Below are 17,837 nucleotides of genomic sequence, written 5' to 3'. Positions count from 1 at the left end.
TCCTGATATCTGGTTTTAAATGTCATTGGTTTGCTGTGATGTTCACATGGTATTTCCTTTTCCCCTGATCCTCTAGTGAGGACAAAGGCCCCTTTGGAGACCTGAACTGAGCTGGAGGGTCTGTGACAGCTGAAGATGATTCAGAGGCATACTGGAGACAGCCAAAACCAATTGTTGTCAAGAAGTACAGCTTGCTGGCTGCAGGTTTTTTTTTCTTCTGCTTTCACACAGGCTATACCTGCTCCTCTCTTTTCAGCTCCTCTTATTAATAGTTTAATGTCAGCATTTTTCCATTGTGCCACATTTCATCCCAGGCACTGTCTGTTCTGCCTTTTGCATCATGAGCTTAAATAAAATTGCTTTTCTTAAAAATCTCTGGAAGCTGTCCCCTCCCTAAATGGCAGCATAAGTTATCTCATCATTCCTTGCCCTCCTTAGCCCTGTTTATTTTCTCTCTTATCAGGCCTTCACTAGCTTTCTCCTCTCTTGTTCATCTCATGTTCTCTTGAAGTTCCCTGCAAATGGGAAAAAGGCTGAAGGGCAACCTAATAAAGGTCTGTTAGGACCTGCAAGGAGGTCCTCCAAAGACAGGCCCACTCTTTGCAGTGGTGAATGGCAGGAGGACAAGAGACAATGGGGATAAATCGAGAATAAATGAAGTTCTCAGTGGACATAGGGAGGAAAATAATGGAGAAATCAGTCAAGTATTGGAAAAGATTGGGGAGAGAAACTGTGTGCTCTTCATCAGAGATGTAGCTAGGTGGAGCCTTGAGCTGGTCTGGCCTTCTTGCTGATCCTGCTTTGAACAGAAGACTGGACCAATCACCTTCTGAGGTCCCTTCCAGCCCAAGTAATTTTCTTCTTGTGAGTCTTTTCTTGTCTTTGTTTTCACTGTACTCTCCACCTATTTCAGGCACATTACCATCTTGGTGAATTTCTCTCTAGCTCAATTTCAGTTCAACATGCCCAGGACTTTGTTTTCCTGCTAATTTAAAATCTCAGCCTTTCATTCTGACTTCTGCCTGCTAACACCTACTTATCAAACTTGGTTTAGATGCAGCATAATTAATCCCTCTCTCCTCAAGCATGTCCCCTTGATTGCTAAATGATCATGTATTCTGGTGCTCTTCTGCCTGATCTAGATATTCTCTGCAGTCCTGCAACTGGTTTTGCAGGTTGCAGAGAGGGCCTAAAAAGCATTTCAGTCATCCAGACTATTTTGGCTGTGTCTGCCTGAGTTTGTAGAGCGCTGAACTCAGTGAATTTCCTGTTGTTTGCAGGAGGTACTAAAATCACACTGATTTCACTTTTAATATGCCAATACTTCAGTGTTTTTCAAAGCATGAAGGATGGAGAATGAGAGAGAGAGCTGTCATTTTGATGTTCAAGAAAACACTGCAGAGCTCAAAAGAGATGTTTGAGGCTGCCTTCCATAAAAGAGGCTTCATTCTCAGCAGTCTGGCAACACACGCTCTTAAAATTTGATTCCAAAATTACTTGCTAATGATGAAACAGATTGCATTGTCTTTAAACAAATATTTGCTCTACACTGTACAGTTTTAAATGCTTCTGAATGCAGCTGCAGGAATGATGTCCAGTTGTATAACATTCCTGTTGCTAAGAAGTAACAAAAATAAGTGTAATTATTTATCTTGGATGTCTGAAAAAATTTCTTACATTTCTTGCACAACGTTTGTTTGAGTCTGAGTCATAATGCAGAGTCTTATAATTAGTGCACTAACTTCCATTAATTAGGCTGACACTTAATTGGATCTATAAAAAGCAACCGTGGCATGTCTGGTTTTAATCAATTACTGCATACTTCAGTCTGGTTCATGACTGCTGCAGTGATTGTTAATGACTTCGTATTACTGGGAGGCCAAATACATGAACTCTGTAGGTACAACAGTGAGTCCAGAGTTGCTTGGCTAGTTGGAGCTTTACAGTGCACATGGATATCCTGTTGGTCCTTTTTTCCTCTCCACCTTTTTGGGAATGTAAGCAGGTAATCTGCTTGCAAGCATGGTGAGTGAATGCTGAGGATAGCTGCAGTTCTGCCATGTTCTGGGACCCTTACAGAGAGGGCTGGATACAATCCCAGCAATCTTGGACTGTGTGCTCTTTGTGTTACATCCTTGCTGTAACAATCAAGTGTAGGTAGCAAGAGAATAATCAGTTTTATGCTATGTGGTGAAAGGTGTCCTCTTTGCTGAAATTCTTGGTCCTCATTTTACAAGTAAGCTAAGTTGAACTGGTATGTTTCTGTCTTGAATCCAGCGCATAGTCCCTTTTCCTCCTCTGAACAGCTCATATCCTTATTCCAGTCAGTGGTAGGTGCTGTAGGGTCTGTGTCAGGAGCACCCAGCCATCCGCGTGTGTGTAGGGCCTTGCAGCTCCACTTCATCTGTGTGCCTGGACAATGCTGTGAGAGCTGCAGGGGTTTAAGAAGCTGTGTCTTTGTGGGTGACAGTAGGCCTGTCACACACAGTCCTCTGCTCACATGTTCCTGTGCCATAGTAGCCACATTCATGGTGACTTCTGCAAGCTTATGACTGAGGCAGGCAAGAAGCCTGCGGGCAGCTCAGCTGACCATCAGTGGCAAAACACCATGGCAAACCTGATAGCTTATGAGAGCATGAACCTGCCTTGTGTCCAGGCTGCAGCTCCTGCTTCTCCAGGAGTCTCTGTGCCTCGAGAAGCGTGTCCAGGATGAGATGTGAAGTCAGGCAGCTTCATCCCTATTTGCTCCCACAGCTTTCCTTAAAATAGATGCACAAATCCTTTAGCACATGCCCTGAAATTCTTCGATTTCCTGTCATTTAACTGAACTGGAATAGAATATAGATACATGTTGTAGTCAGCTGAAACATGTTGCATTTTATATGGATTTTAGTAATTTTTTGGATACATGCTACTTTGTTTAGTTACTTTGTTTAGGCTTTGGAGGTTTTAAACAGTTACGCCCAAACTTTGGAATGTGGCCTGAACCATGACTCCTTTTGTTCAGTAATGCACCCGCTGACGCTTTTTCATGTTGTGATTGATACTTGCAGAGTTCATAAAACCAATGTTCATCTGAAAAATAAAAAAATTAAAATTAAATATCCTCTTCCTGGCTGTTATAATGCAATTTCTACAGAATATGAGTTTTTTCCACTTTGAAAGGAGAAGATTTAACCCAGTTGTTCCCCTGTAACATGTTGGTAACGTATTTTAATGCCTTAGAGTAGAGTCAATGGGATGGCTGAGTTTGAAAAAACATCTTAGCTACCTGTTTTATTTAAATCTTTAAAGCATTTTGTATTGTTCCTTTGTAGAATATCTCTGTTAGCTGGAGCATAGGAAATGATTATTTGAATAAATCCTCAACTACTCTGGTGGCTTTCATGAGCCCAGCTTGAGTTTTCATTACTAATCGGTCATTTTATTGACTTTAATTGGAAACAATAATATCAAAACTAGGACAAAGCAAGACTCCTCTGACAGTAAAGTACAACACTGTTGCATAAAAGGGTGGAGGACCCAGGCTGATGAGGTCTTTGAGCCTGGAGCAGACGACTTGTATGGCTCTGAGTAACTCTTACATCCTTTGTCTCGGTTTTCCCCTATTCTCCTGCCATCTGTAGACTAACAATCCAGTGTCTAGGTCTGCTGTCAAGTTTAATAAACAAACTTCTGGGTGCTTTGCCAGATAATTTGGGTCACTTTGTTGTTAATTACTCAAGTGTGCCTGGATCATACTCAAGCAGAGGGAGATGAGCTGGGAAGGATTCTTGTCCCACCTTCTGTTTTGTGCTGTGGAGCCAGAGCAGAGGCTTGGCAAGGGGAGAGCAGGTCCTGGAGCATGGCAGGAGGGTGCTGTGTGCATGTGACCTCTCAAGCTTTGTGAATCCCTGCCCTTTAGAGGTTGCAGCAAGAGAAGCTGCTGCGTTGCTTCAGTCTGACTGGCTGCAGGGGGAAGTTGGCACTTCCCAGTCCCTGTCTGGGAACTTAGCTTTTTTTTTTTTTTTTTTTTTTTTTTTTTTAATTGATGTATTTATTTTTGGCTGCTTACAAAAGGAAGTACAGTCCCATCTCGTCGCAGCATGAGCTGAAACCTCAACACTCAGCACACCAACTCTGCTGTCCAGGCCTGAGCCTTACATACTGCTACAAAAGTCCTTTCAAGATGCAGCTTTTCTCATCTGCATTTCCCCAGAGGGCACCAGAAATGGCCTATGAGGAGTCTTTCAAAACTCATTTTTCTGGGTAAAATTCAGCCCCTTTTGCTGCCTTTTCAACAGAAATGTGCATTTTCATTGGGCAGAATCCAAACCACCAGACAATAGTAATGGAGTATTATTTTTACACTGAAGTTAAAACCCAGATATTTCTGTCCAACTCCAACAGGTATTTTTTGACAGTTTTCCCAGCTCAAGGACTTTAAATATTCTGCCTTTTCTCCACACTGTTGGGCATCTGTACCTTGCTATCATCATTAGGAGCTCTGGGCTTCCAGCTCCTCTGAAAGTTATCCTCTGGGAAACATTGGGCTGATACTTTGAATGGTTGTCTGTGTGTGTGGTTTTGTGCACGGGCCAGAACATCTTTCAACAGACAAATCTCAGCATCCCTGACCAATCCCCTTCATGTTCAACTCAAGCACTGCAGCCGACTGGTCCATCCTGGCAGCTGAGCAAAGTCATCCGCTTATTTCCGTGGAGGTCCTCCATGCTCAAAATGAATATGGTCGTGCCAGAACAGAGTGGAATTAAATCAAATGGTTCACTTTTTCTTCTTCTCTTCCTGAGAGAAAGGACAATGGGTAGATAAAGCTAAACTGGGCTTTGGGGTCACTTTACTGAAGGTCTCTCCTCCTCTGCTGACATTGTGTGTTGTTTTGTATTTGGGTTAGAAGTTATTGTTTCTAGGTTTTCTTGCTATCTAGATTTTAGTGTGTGTATGGCAGGGAGGGGTTGGTGGATTATGGTGCAGGGGAACACACTATGTTCAAGGGTTACATGCTGTGTTCATGTAGCATGGCCAAAGATGAGATTTGGCAAAGCCACTGTTCAGCTTAACTTGTCCTTGCAGATCTTGCCAGAGTAATCAATATATTTGAGTTTACATAGGCATGTGTTGTGTTTTGGGGTGACAGCAAGGGCACCATGAAAATGAATTGTTCCCCCTCTGCCATGTTGGTAATGTATTTTTATGGCTTACACAGAAATCACTGGGGTGATGAAGTTTTGAAAAACATCTTTGCTCCCTGTGTGTACTGGTGTGGTTTGGTGCTTAGCCCTGAGTCATAGGAACCAGCTTCTGCCTCCAGCTGTGTCACTACTGTGTGGTGTGACCTTGGCATTAGTTGTAAGCTGACTGTGCAGGGATTGCATCTTCTTGATTAATAGCCTTGTTCAGAGTTATATGCCCTTGGTTCAACAGCACAAATAAGTCTTTATTACCTCGGTAGCAGCATGGTGTCCTGGCTCAGAAAAGGAGCACAATCCATTCCTGGCTTGGGAACCATCAGCACAATTAATTCTATTTGGATTGCACTGCAAAAGTTGCCAGCAAGGCAGAGACGCTGAGGCCTACAAACATAGCATGAGTTTAATTAAAAGAATGATTTGAAGCAGCTTTGGGTACAGATACTTATTACTTCTCTATTGGTTCCACTCACTTCCTCTCTAATGAAATGTCAATGAACTCAAACGCAATGAGCTTTCATTCTGTGTGGCAGAAAGCTCCCAAAGGTGACTGCTTCTGGAGACAGTTTTAGTAGCCTGTGAAATAAAGGTAAAAGGGGGGAAGTTTCTCCCTTCCTGACTGCTCATAGGGTAGAGAACCCAAGTGTGGCCTGTGCAACAGTGAGCCTCCACCATCCATGCAGAGGTTGGCTGTGCCCCAGCAACACTTCCAGGTACTGCCTTGGTGTCCAAAGGGACTCCTGGGAGCCTGCAGCTGAAAGTGGTTGGGCCCTTTGCTAGGCTGGGGTGAGCAAGCTCAGACTGAGCAGGATGGGGCCCTGGCTTTTGATGCATTTCAGTGTATTGGAAGGAGTGCTGTGGGTATTCTCTTGGCCTCCACATTAAGCTCTCAGATTTTCCCAGAGAACTAGGCAGAGCGAAATAGAGTCACAGAAAGGGAGCAATTAATTAAGCAGCTCTGTGCCTTCTTGTGGTGTCGACCCCGGCAGTGCCTGTGAACTGCATAAATGCACTCGAGCTTGCTGTCCAGAGCTCTGATCTGGGCAAAGCTGACTGCAAAAGGATTCGTTTCAAAGCCTCTCTTGTATTCTTTGGTAGCACGTACAAGGACAGTGTTACAGACATTACTGCTCTGCCTGTAATGGCTAAGGAAAAAGGCTCAACAGATTAGTGGGCTTTTTTTTTTTTTCCTCTCCTGTGTGTATGCTTTTGTTGGAGATGAGGACTTAGTGCTACTGATTTTTTTTTTAAAGACTCTTGAGTGCCCACAACCCAAACTGACCTAGGCACTTTTGGAGAGTTAGACAGAATTTTCAAGTTATTTTTAAATGCTGGAAGTCTTGCAGAGGTCTGGGAATGTTAAATGATTGATTATTTGCATCATAGAGCATAGGAGTCACAGCCCTGCACTGAGGCTCCATTGTACTAGGTGCTGAATGCATGCAGAACAAAATGACTGGTTTGCTCTCAGTACCATGAAATCAGAGCAGAGTGAACTCCCACTTTTCTGATATATCTGTACGTGCTCAGTGTGATACAGCAGTGTATCAAATCACAGATATCTTTTTATAGTAGATGAAGTACAAATAAAGGCTTGATTTGTATAGTGAGCATTTGCTTAATATCTTGAATGGCAGGGCACAGTAAACACAGTAAATATAAATGCCTGGATGGAAAATAATTGTTCACTCACAGAGCTGATAACAGTGGCTATGTATTTTTAGCTGCGTTTCTCTGTTATGTGCAGGCCTCTGGTCAGTGCTACATTGCTGTTACCAGATGATTTGCATTTATTGCGCTCCTTTGATCACTTTGCCAGCGTGACATCTGGCTAGTTTCCCTTTGCCAGGGTCCCAGGGTTCTGGTGAAGTTCTCACAGTTACTTGTATCTGTCTTTTTCCTTTACAGCTAGCCTGAGAAATGAATGATTCCTCCCCTCCCTGCAGATGGGGGTTTATTTGATGGGGCGTAGGGCTAGGAAGCGAGCGTTGTTTTTCCCTTTTTTCAAAGAGTCGGACAAGTTCAGCCCCACACCAGTGATGTGAGGTTCTATGGGATATCATAAAGCCCTTACATTTACTGTCACCTTGGGATAGTCTGTAGGGTTGCGGTGCTAATGGTTTGTTTCTTAAACATAGGTGGTTCTCTGTACAAATGCCTACAGCTGAGGAAAGACAGAAATCGGTTCCTGTGGGAGTTGCTTTACACTTGTCTTCCCCAAAAGCTGTCTTGGGCACAGAGGGGAATTATTCTTGCAGTACAAAATTGTTCTCTGACTATGAAGTGTTAGACCATGGCTGACATCTTGGAGCAATAAGAGGGTGGATTTTTTGTGGGTTTTTTGTTTGTTGGTTTGGGAACTTTTTTTTTGTTTGTTTATTTGGTTTTGGTTGCTTTTAGGTGTCTTGCAGTGACCAAGCCCCTTGAAAGATGAGTGACTAGTCATCATGCTTGGGCTGCTGATCAGTAGGAAACAAGTGCAGTTCAAAGTGCTCTTAGTAGCATGCATTGCTGGAGACTGCCCTACCACAATAACCTACAGTAACTGAAGTGTCAGTGCCTGTGCATGGACAGCTGCTGAGAAATGTCTCTCCCTGAAGCCAGGCTGTTGCTCTGTGGGAAAGAATCTCATGCCAGCCAGCTAGTGTCACACTTTAGTTTTCAATGTTACTTTGGGGCCTTCATGTCAGTGAGAGTTAGAGACCTGCACATCAAACTGAGCAGACCTGAATGAGTACTTCAGCAGCTGTAAGCTTTTTGCAATATTTTCATCTTGTGTCTGATCCTGGCTCAGTCGCAAACTGAACTTGTGACTAAACTCATTTATTTAGGAAAAAATTCTTTCTTTAACTGAAGGGCCTCAAAATGAAATATTTTAGCAAAAGCCTGAAATGGGGGCAGGTAGAGCAAGGACCTGCCTCTAACTCCTGTTTCCCACTGCAGGCCAACCTCCACAACCTGACAAACAAAAGCTTTTGACCAGTTCTGCCTTAAAGATAAAATGATTTTGACTGTGTGACTCACTGTTTTGTATTTGTTGTTTGTATTGCTATAGCAGTTGAGGCTCTTAAACTTTGGACCCAAGACCTTGTTGTACCAGGTGCTGTTAGGAACATGGGAAAAAAAATAAACCAAACCAAAAAGGCTATGTGAGGAAGAACATGAATTTATGTATAACCCAAGACAACAGGTGGCTACAGATGGGGGAATCACAAGGAACTATGATATAATAGTGAATGACCTGTGCAGTGAGTAATAGTCTTGGTTACATCACTTATCTAAACATTGCTGAGCTTTTGTAGATGCTACGGCAAAGGGCAGTTTGAAGGGGGATGACAGAGTGACAGAAGTTTGCAGTAACATCTCAACAAGTGAGAAAGGCAGCAGAGGGAAAAGTGACATGCTGAAAATGATGTTTAAAGGAAGATGTTTGCTGCAAAATCTAATTAGTTGGTTGTAGATGCTGTGGTCATATGTGAGAGTGTGCATGTACAAGAGCAAAATGGAGACAGAAAGTGTGTTTTTTGAAGGAGGGAAGACAGAGCCATGGGGAAAAGAAACCCACAGACAGGCTATGTAGTCAGAGTCTTGACCTGAAACTTTATTCTGGCGTGTTTACTACTAGCAACTCAAGAAAAAGGAAAGTGCTCTTTCTTTGGATCGTAACCTTTAACCAATATGTGACATGAAGGAACAGATGAGTAAAGCAGAATGTGTGTGTTCCTTTATTTGTAGCACAGATGTCTCCATAAGGGGCAAAGGAAAAATGCTGCTTTTTGTAGTGTTGTTTATTTAAACTTCAGTTTAACAAAATTAGCCTGTTCAGAAACTTCAGTGAACATCCTTTTTAAGTTGAAAGCTTGCAGAGCAAGATGCAAGTCAAATGCCAGCCCCAGCAATTAGCACTCATCCTTTCATGAGTGTCAAACTGTGCTTAATCTCCACTGATCAGGCTCTTTTTCTCCTACACTCTGTCTGCAGCTAAAAATAACATCAAATTAAAGATGTACCAAAGATAGCAGCTGCCCAGTTCATGGTTTTTCTGAAGCAGCTTTCTCTCTTCCCCAGTCATGGTTTTCTTCCCATGCAGCATGAGAGGAAACACAGACGTCATGGCATGTATTTGCGAAGCTCTTACTGGCTTGAGGGTGTCCAGGAGCTCAAGTGCTCATAGATCACAGTGTAAAAGAGGCTGTTTGGAGTGCAGCTTCCCACGTAAAATCAAAACTTCTAAAGGCATGTTGGTGTTTAATAGGAAGGTTTCTCACGAAGGAAGTGGAAACACAGCATGACATGACTGCAGAACAAGAGAGGATGTATTTAAATAGACTTCCCATAAGGTGGCTGGAGAAATGGCTTCATAATAGGAAATGCATTGGTTGCTTCAGCATTTAACACTCTCCCAGATGTGTTCTCTGCAGGAGGGATCCCTTTCAGCTGAACCATTTTTAGCTGTGTAGAAGAGCCCAGTTCTTTGGCTCTCTGAGCAATGAACTTCAGTCTTACCAGTAGAGGGGGACTGCATGCCATACACCTCCCATGCTGCTGGGCTTCACTGGCCACCTTTCAGTGCTCACCAGCCCAGCAACTCCAGCAGCACGGCCCACTCTGCTCTGTTGAGCACTGGGGTCTCACAGCACCCGTGAAGGTCAGGCATTGCAGCCAAAGAAATGTAAAGGCACGTGGATGAGGACAGGATGATTGGTATAGTATCTGCATGCTTCTCTGCTTATCTGGTTCTGCAGAATGTTGGATTTTATTCCCACACGGTTACAAAAAGGGTCCTGAGCATGACTTGCATTCAGAGAAAGCTCAATAGTGTGTGTGTGCAACATCTGAATCACAAGATGTGAATAACCCCTTTCCACGCCTGGATGAAGGAACATAGCAGTAGCTTGCTTATTCAGCAGTGCCATTAAACTGCTCAAAGATGAAATGGATATTTGATTGTTTCTAGAGGTTGGGAGAAAAGTGAGGGCTTCAGGTGTAACAGACCCAGTTGTGTGCTGGACCTGACCTGCCTGTTCCCTGCTGCCTTGCAGGGCCTTTACTCACGTGTTCACCTTTGGCCCGACGTTCCGAGCGGAAAACTCGCAGAGTCGCCGGCACCTTGCGGAGTTCTACATGGTGGAGGCTGAGCTGTCCTTCACTGAGAGCCTTCAGGACATCATGCAGGTGGGCACTCCAGATGTCTATGCAGGACTGGTACCTGACTTTCTTCCTCCTCCCTGAGGTGTGCTCATTGCCTCAGCTGAGGTCACAGCTCTTCTCACCCTGCGTGAACCAAGTCGAGGTTGCACAGGTATTTCCCACGGAGGAGGGTTTGCTCAGCAGAGATGATGCTAGAGGGGGGCTTTGTAAGGGAAGATGGAGGTGCACACAACCCTCATCTGAATGGGAAGCTCTACAGTTGCTGTATTGCCAGGGAATGTAAATGAGCTTGACTGGTGCTCATGAGTGACACTCTCCCTTTCAAAATGTTCAGCACCTTTCCACTGAGTGAGCAGTGTTTAAAGCAGTGTGTCCCTTGGTGTGCTCTGTAAAGGCCTTCTTGAAACCTGCATTGAAATCTGAAGAAGAAATAACAGTTTCTGGCATACACTGTTTACTGTGGCTTTAGCAGAATACTGACCCTTAGTCAGCTGGCTTTTGATTTGTCAGAATTGACCTCTCAGTTGCAGTTTAACCACATGATGGATACCTATACATGTTACTAGTCTCAGCATAAACCAGCTTATACCCAGTAGGACTTGTGAGTAAACATACACACACACTCTTATTTATCAGATAAGCTCTGTGGAAAGTGATGGGAAAATTAAGAAAAATACCTGAGGCACTGGCTGCAGATTTATAAAATAACATCCAGGTGATGGTTTTTTCAGCATGGGTCATAAACAGCACTGAATCAGCACAGCCTGAGAGCAGAGCTGGCATGCTCTGTATGCTGCTTCTGAATCTGGGATGTCTGGATGGCACTGGGCTGTGTGGACTGACCCATTGGGAGTCTGTGCTCCATCATGAATAGCATTCTGCTCTTTATTTTGTCTCTCCTTTTCTCCACAGCTTTCTGTATTGTTGGAGCACAGGGTGTGTATATGTGCACACCTTAATTCCTGTTTCCCTAGGTAATCAGGAGTCAATTGAAATCTTCACTACTTTTATCTAGTATAATAAGCAAGGTCTTCTGTTAAGTGGTGTTTGAGCCCTTCAACACAGATTCAGCATATCGTGTGCAGAAAACCCTAATTTCCAGACTTTTGAAGTATAGACAGCCAGTTCAGTCAATTGAGAATTAGATTTGAGAACTGTTATGGAATTTGTAGGGTTTGTATTTGTAGGGAAAGGAGGAACTTTCTTTCTCAATTTTGCCTTTGTTGTTGCTAAGTATCTTGTGAAGTCTCAGTTTGTGCTCTCTTTTAAATGTTCCCTCTGACACAAAGGCTTTGACAAGCACCTTTCCCTATAACAAAAAGTCTCCTAGCAGCCATTATTTTGCATTCCTCATAGTGAGTTTGTATTGTAACAGGCTTAATTTTGTAGCGTTCTTACTTGGGGAAGTGGAGTTCCCATTTGGTTTATTTTTAAATCATTGGGCAATCTCTCAATCTTACAACAAAACAAACAAAAAACCTCAGTCAACAGAAAACCCTGCTAGTTGCTCTAGAGCCTAAGTGTCTTTCCTGGTATAACTGACCTAAATTCAATGTTCTCTTATGTATCTGCCCATCGGGTATTTTGTCTGTTTGTTGTCATCTGCAAGTTCTTTATTTGGTGCAGAACGCCCAGTTGAAAGCCTTCAGGGCTCTTGGCCAGGGTTATTATCTGAACTTTGTCCTCACATAAGGAGCTGGATTGTTAAAAATTTATTTTTAAAATTGCTATTCAACATTTGGACTAAGTATCTCTCACTTGAGCAAGTTACTGTGCTGGGAATGCTCAGCCTCTTCAGGGACATCTTGAAGTATTTGCTTATACACCATTAAAGAACCTTGCTACAAAGATCTGCATGTTTACGATTCATTGGTTGAGGCTTGAGATCTTTCAGCCAAAGCTCCAAAAGAAACACAGTTTACATTATGAAATAAAAGGAAAAAAAGGAGATTTAATAACCAAGCTACATGTATTTGGGAACAAAGAGCCTGAAGTCTTAGAGCAGCGGCTTTTTTTCCCCCCATTGTAATTGCATAGAGTAGTGCTCAGTTATTCCTAAATTAGTAGCACAGTTCTTGTGAAGTCTCATGTGTCTTGATCATGCAATCTAAATTTCTGTTCTGTGCCAAAATGTGTTTTAGTGCTATAAAGAAGCTTCAACTCTCACAGTACTGGTTTCACAATACTTTCTGTGGAAAATCCCGTGTACTCAGTGCACTACTTTATGCTGCATGACTGGGTGATAGTATTTCTGCTTTAGTGTACAGGGTACATGTAAGGGTATCTAAGGAGGAACCTCTTTTCGTAAGTCAAGAAGTTGGGCCAGGTTACCCCAAGGCACTTCCCCTGCAAAATGGATGAGAGAAAGAAGGGTGTAGGAAAAGGTCAAGTAGACAGTAGAAGAGGTCCAGTTGTGGAATTGTCTGGATTCCCTAGAGCCATCAGCCCCCCCAGTACCTGAATTGGTGGTTCAAAGTCTCCAGTTTCATTTCTCCTCAGAGATGCCTGTTACTACTCTCTCCCTTCAATGCTGTGTCATGTAGTTGTATTTGTAGGCCATTATCTTTAATTTTTCATTTCACTGTATCAACAGTGCAGTATATTTAAAGGATCCCACTTCACTCATGACACTAATGGAGTTTTGAAGAGGCCATATGATACAGTCATTATTGAATTTCGTCAAAAGCACATACAAAGCCATGCTAAAAAAGACATTATTTAGTCTGTAAAGTTAGGAAATGCAAGAAGGAAGTTTTCCTGAGAGCATTGTCAGGAGTTTATGCATAGTGTTAGTCTTCCTTAACAAGATTACGTCCTAGCACTACTGTCTCTTTAAGGGCTGGAGAATATGTCTCTTTAAGATGGAGTATACAATTTAACAGTCAGTATTTGAGCTGTGTCCTGAGGGCAGGAGTATTGTCTTCCACTGGTTATGTACTTCATCAAAATTAATTTGCTGTCATTACAGCCTAGTGACATAGAGCATTATTACCTCCATTTTACAGAGAGGAGTTCAGGCATGAAATGAAATCAGTAGCACCGATTTTGGGTGTCAGCTTTAGAGAGCTTGGATCTAAAACATGTATGTGATTTGATTTCCAGCCTAGTTTGCACTCAGCATTCTGTCTTCAGTACCAAGGCTGAGGCACTTGGGCAGTCTTGAGGGAGCAAACACTGGTAATCACATGGGAATGGTTTGTTCTACGAGTTTTGCACATCTGCAAAATGTGGGGAATCTGCAGGACTGTAGGTTCCTTGTCTGAAGTGGCATGCAGCTGCCATAGCTCAGGCTTGGTCTCTTCCCTGAGTTTTATCAGCATTCAGCTTCAATGGCCAGTGGAGCAGTGGTCTGGCAGACCACTTTTTCTTTGCACAGCAAAAGCATCTCACCAAAATGTGGCCTGAGCTGTTGGTTATGTTACTGAGATAGGAGATTTTATGACCAAGATCAGATGTCAATTCTCCCTTCTGTGTGTATGTGCCCACATAGAGTAGGTGTGAGCAGGCATGGAGGCAACAAACAGTGGTCCACTGGTGAGTGTTTCATATGTAAGTGGCCTGTGATCTACTCTGCATCCATATGTATAGCCCAGGTAAATACATACATAAAAATCCTACTGGCAGGTCATGCAATTTTTTGTATGTAACCTTTCTTACATAATAAAGATGATTATTTGAACCTTTCTTGGAGTGCACAGCACCTTCAGTTGCTGCTGCCAACTTTTACTGCTGTTTTATTGATGACTTACTCTGTTTCAGCTCTGGTCATAACTTTATTTGGGAAGAGGATAGGTTGCAGTATCAAAAGATCCAGGGTAAAATTAAGCAATACCCTTGGGAGCTGTTCCTAATCAAAATTGGACTTTTAACCATTAAACAACAGAGCAACACTGGGGAATGCCAATGTTGATACCGCTGAAGTTTCAGATGTGAAAATCAAAAGAGAAAGGCTAAAAAGGGTTGAGGGGAGGGAGAAAGCTTTAACCTCCATCCTCCTTGCTTGGCCCCCTACCAGCACAGTTTCCACATCACCACTGTGATACAACCATATTATTGGCCTTTTGGGACATTTGCAGTCCCACCTCTGAGATGAGCTACTTGCTGTGATTCCAGTGCTTTTTTCCCTGTGTAAGTCTCCTGTCAAACACGTTTCTTTCAGAATATGTTCAAACCAATCACCTCACCTTATCTCAAACTCATGTGTTCCCTTAAACCTGCAAGCCAGTGATTACACCTCTCCACTCATTTTTCCTGTAGCCTACTTTGCAGTCCTTCATTATACTATCTGCTTAAAGACATAAACTCTTAGTTTGAGAGATTTTTCCCCCTTCTTTTCTTTTTTTCCATCTACTGTTTGTACCTAGTACTTGTTTGGCATAAATAAGAGCAGTGAGGAGGCCAGTGTATGACCCACATGTCTGTCTATTTTGCCAGGATAAAACCTCAGTCTCAAACCTGGAAATATTTCTCAGATTGTTTTTCCCATACCACCCACATCTTTTTTCCAGAAGAGGAAGCTGCTTATGTTGAATGCTGTGGGAACCTAATTGTTACTTTATCGCACAGTGAAGAAAAAAAGTGCTAATTAAACAACATGCTTTTCCGAAACCAGATGATACTTTCATTTTCTAGAAAGAGGAAGCTTAATGTAAAATCCCTTCGTCTCTGCCTGGTGAAACCAGATGAATTGCTAAGAAGTTTTCTAATTTCATTTGCATAAGCCTTTTTCTAGCTACTTTGAAGAAAGTTCAAAGCTGACTGTTTGGTTATTTGCCACTCAGCAGCAGGAATGCTGGCTTTTCATTTCCTCTGTGCTTGAGTACCAGGAGGCGTAAAACTGTTCATCTGCATATGATAATGCTGTTCCCTTATTTGCATCTTTCCTGTTTTTAAAAGGAGAGCCCAGGTTGGTGCAGGAGTCTTGAGTCTGAGTTTGGCTCCAGAGGTATCCAAATGGACTGCTTTACCAGCTTCACTAGACATGGTAGGATGCAGAGGTTGTTCACCAGCACAGAGCAGTGTTTCAGCAGCTTGGGGCAGATGTGAAGGATGTTCATCTAAACATAAGTTCGAACAACGTGCCCGAAGTTTTATCTTGGTTATGTCAGTAGCCCAGCTGCTTTGTTTCTGTGCCTTGTGTTCCTCTTACCCTGTAAGATCTGGTTCCTTGTAAGGCATAGACCTACTGTGTCTCCTGGAGATCTGCTGGCTGAACAACAGGTTCATCTTTCCGCAGTCACAGGCTTTGTGGTGTCTAGGGGCTGCTGCTCACCTCGATATCATTAGTGGAAACTTCCCTTCTCTCAACTCTGCAATTAATGAAGCAGTTGTTACACTCACAAACAAACAAACAAAAACCAAACCACAGAACTTTGAGATGTGCTGTGTTAGGAAAAACCTTATCCCATCCCAGGCTGAGGTGACATGTGGCCCCAGCTGCACTGCTCTATTTTTACAAAGAAATTGAGAATAGGAGGGTGATTTTGAAGAAGAGGTGGGATGATCATTAGCTGATACTGCAGGTGTCAACTACCTGCTTTGTGCTGGTGTATGACTACATGGAGCCATGGGAACTCTTAGTCTGCACAACAGCAAGTGTTTTGGATGGTCTGCTTTGCTTAACCAAAAGAGAAAACGATTCTTAAAATGGGTTGATGAAAATGCAGCAGCATCCCATGGGGGGGCTTTTAATGGCATTTTAATTTCTTAATGAGTGAAGCCCGTTTTACTGGATAAGTATATCCAAATTGGATGATAATGTCATTTAGTTAATCCACATTAGTTTAGGGAAATGGAACCACATCTTTTTAGTTTCTCAAACATCCCTGCATTGATGTGTCCTCTCCTTTAGCTCTCTACTCATCTTGTATGTGTTCACTTTGTCCTTACTGCACACAGTCTCTCTAGCTGAGATCTGTTTGATGGACTTGCTCTGCACACTGCATGTTTCTTGTCTTTCCTTCAGTTTTGCCTTTTTTGACAACTAAGAATAAATCCAGAATTGTTCATTACAGGACAGATGCCTCACTAAGAATTAATCTGAGACCGGACCCACAAATGGTTGTAAAGTGTCTGTGGCTAGCCAGGGTTGCTGCTTGAATATTTTAGCTATGATTTTTTTCACTGGAAATACCTGAATGAAGATACTGAGGCCATCATCCAACATTGAAGCCCTAAACCCATAGCAAAAATAAAGATATGGGTTCAGATACTAATCAAGCCTGCTAATTAGGAGCATTAGTGAGGTGGTTCCCTCTTATGCAGTCTAGGCCATGCAGAAGGACAGAAACTCCTTCTGTACCATTTATAGTCTGGTACACCTAAGCAATGTTCATTTTTCATGCATTCTGTTTTTCTCTGTTAGGTTATGGAAGATCTTTTCAAGACAGTGACAAGCACTGTGCTCTCCAAATGTCCTCGAGATGTTGAGCTTTTTCATAAATACATAGCTTCTGCACAGAAGGTAATGCATGTGACAGGAAAGAACTGCAATCCTGTCTGTGTTTTGGGGGGTTCTTTGCTATAGAAAAGCTTTTTTTTTTTTTTTTTTTTTTTTTTTTTTTTTACTGTGTTGTCCTGTGTTAAGAAACTGTGAAAATATCAGGTTGAGTTTAAGTGATTGTTCAGGCCAATAGAGAGATGACACACAACTTTCTGTACCTGGTAGCAAGTGTGGTAGAACTGTAGTTGTCACTTCATCTGGTAGGCTCTGAATAATCAGCTTCAATAATTGAGTACCGTTTTAGCACTGAATAGCCAAGAGTGGATTTTGATCCATATCTAGATCAAAATGCAGTCCTACAAATTACAATATAGAGGGAGGTCACTTTCCTGAGTTTGCCCCTGAACCCTAAAGGGTAGCTTTACATGTTTATGTTTTTCTTGTTTTGACCAAGGGCAGGTTGGAACAAATGCTGAAGCACAAATTTATGATGTAAGTACTATTTCAAAATGATCTTGCAGAGGGTTTTTGGGGAAAGAGTTCCTATTTTGCATATGTTCTTTTTCTTTCACAACTCAATGTATTCTGGGTTAGCATAATGTCTCCAAAAGAGCATGAGTTGTAGTTCCCTTTTACTGTTTGTCAAGTATACCCTTTCAGCTCTGCATGAGACTGACATCTGAATCTGCTGGCCTTTGGCTTTTGCTCCCCTGGACAAGATCCTCAAAAGTATTCTCCTTCCAGCATGCACCTGCACAGTAGTGGGTCATGCTCTTGCTTAGTTTTGGCTTTGATGTTCTGCTTTCATTCACACTTTCACTCCAGTGGCTCTGTCTTTATGAAAGTATTTTATGATATTTAACAATCCTGACAGGTTTTCTATTCCAAATTGATTGTGTAGCTCCTAATTCCAGTTGTCTTTGGTGTAAGGAACTGAAGGGTTTTGGTTTCCCTCACTGGCCCCCCAAGAGTGCCACCTCCTCCCTAGTCCTTGTCTCTTTAAACTGTGGAGCTCTCCATTTATCCCACATTGTAGGACTGCTCATCCCAGCACT

The 17,837-nt window shown here is 42.6% G+C and overlaps 1 protein-coding gene across 1 annotated transcript in view; it reads left to right on the top strand.

The window, feature by feature from the left end:
* The window catches only part of NARS2 (asparaginyl-tRNA synthetase 2, mitochondrial), a 48,830-nt gene that overhangs the window by 18,858 nt on the left and 12,135 nt on the right, over positions 1-17,837 (top strand). Inside the window, exons 7-9 of the mRNA XM_066341253.1 lie at positions 10,232-10,364; positions 16,705-16,803; positions 17,237-17,274. Coding sequence (XP_066197350.1) covers positions 10,232-10,364; positions 16,705-16,803; positions 17,237-17,274 — 270 coding nt within the window. The remainder of the gene's footprint in view (positions 1-10,231; positions 10,365-16,704; positions 16,804-17,236; positions 17,275-17,837) is intronic.

The sequence above is a fragment of the Sylvia atricapilla genome, chromosome 2 (genome assembly GCF_009819655.1).
Source record: "Sylvia atricapilla isolate bSylAtr1 chromosome 2, bSylAtr1.pri, whole genome shotgun sequence".
NCBI lineage: Eukaryota > Metazoa > Chordata > Aves > Passeriformes > Sylviidae > Sylvia > Sylvia atricapilla.
This window is presented reverse-complemented; position numbering and strand designations above follow the sequence as displayed.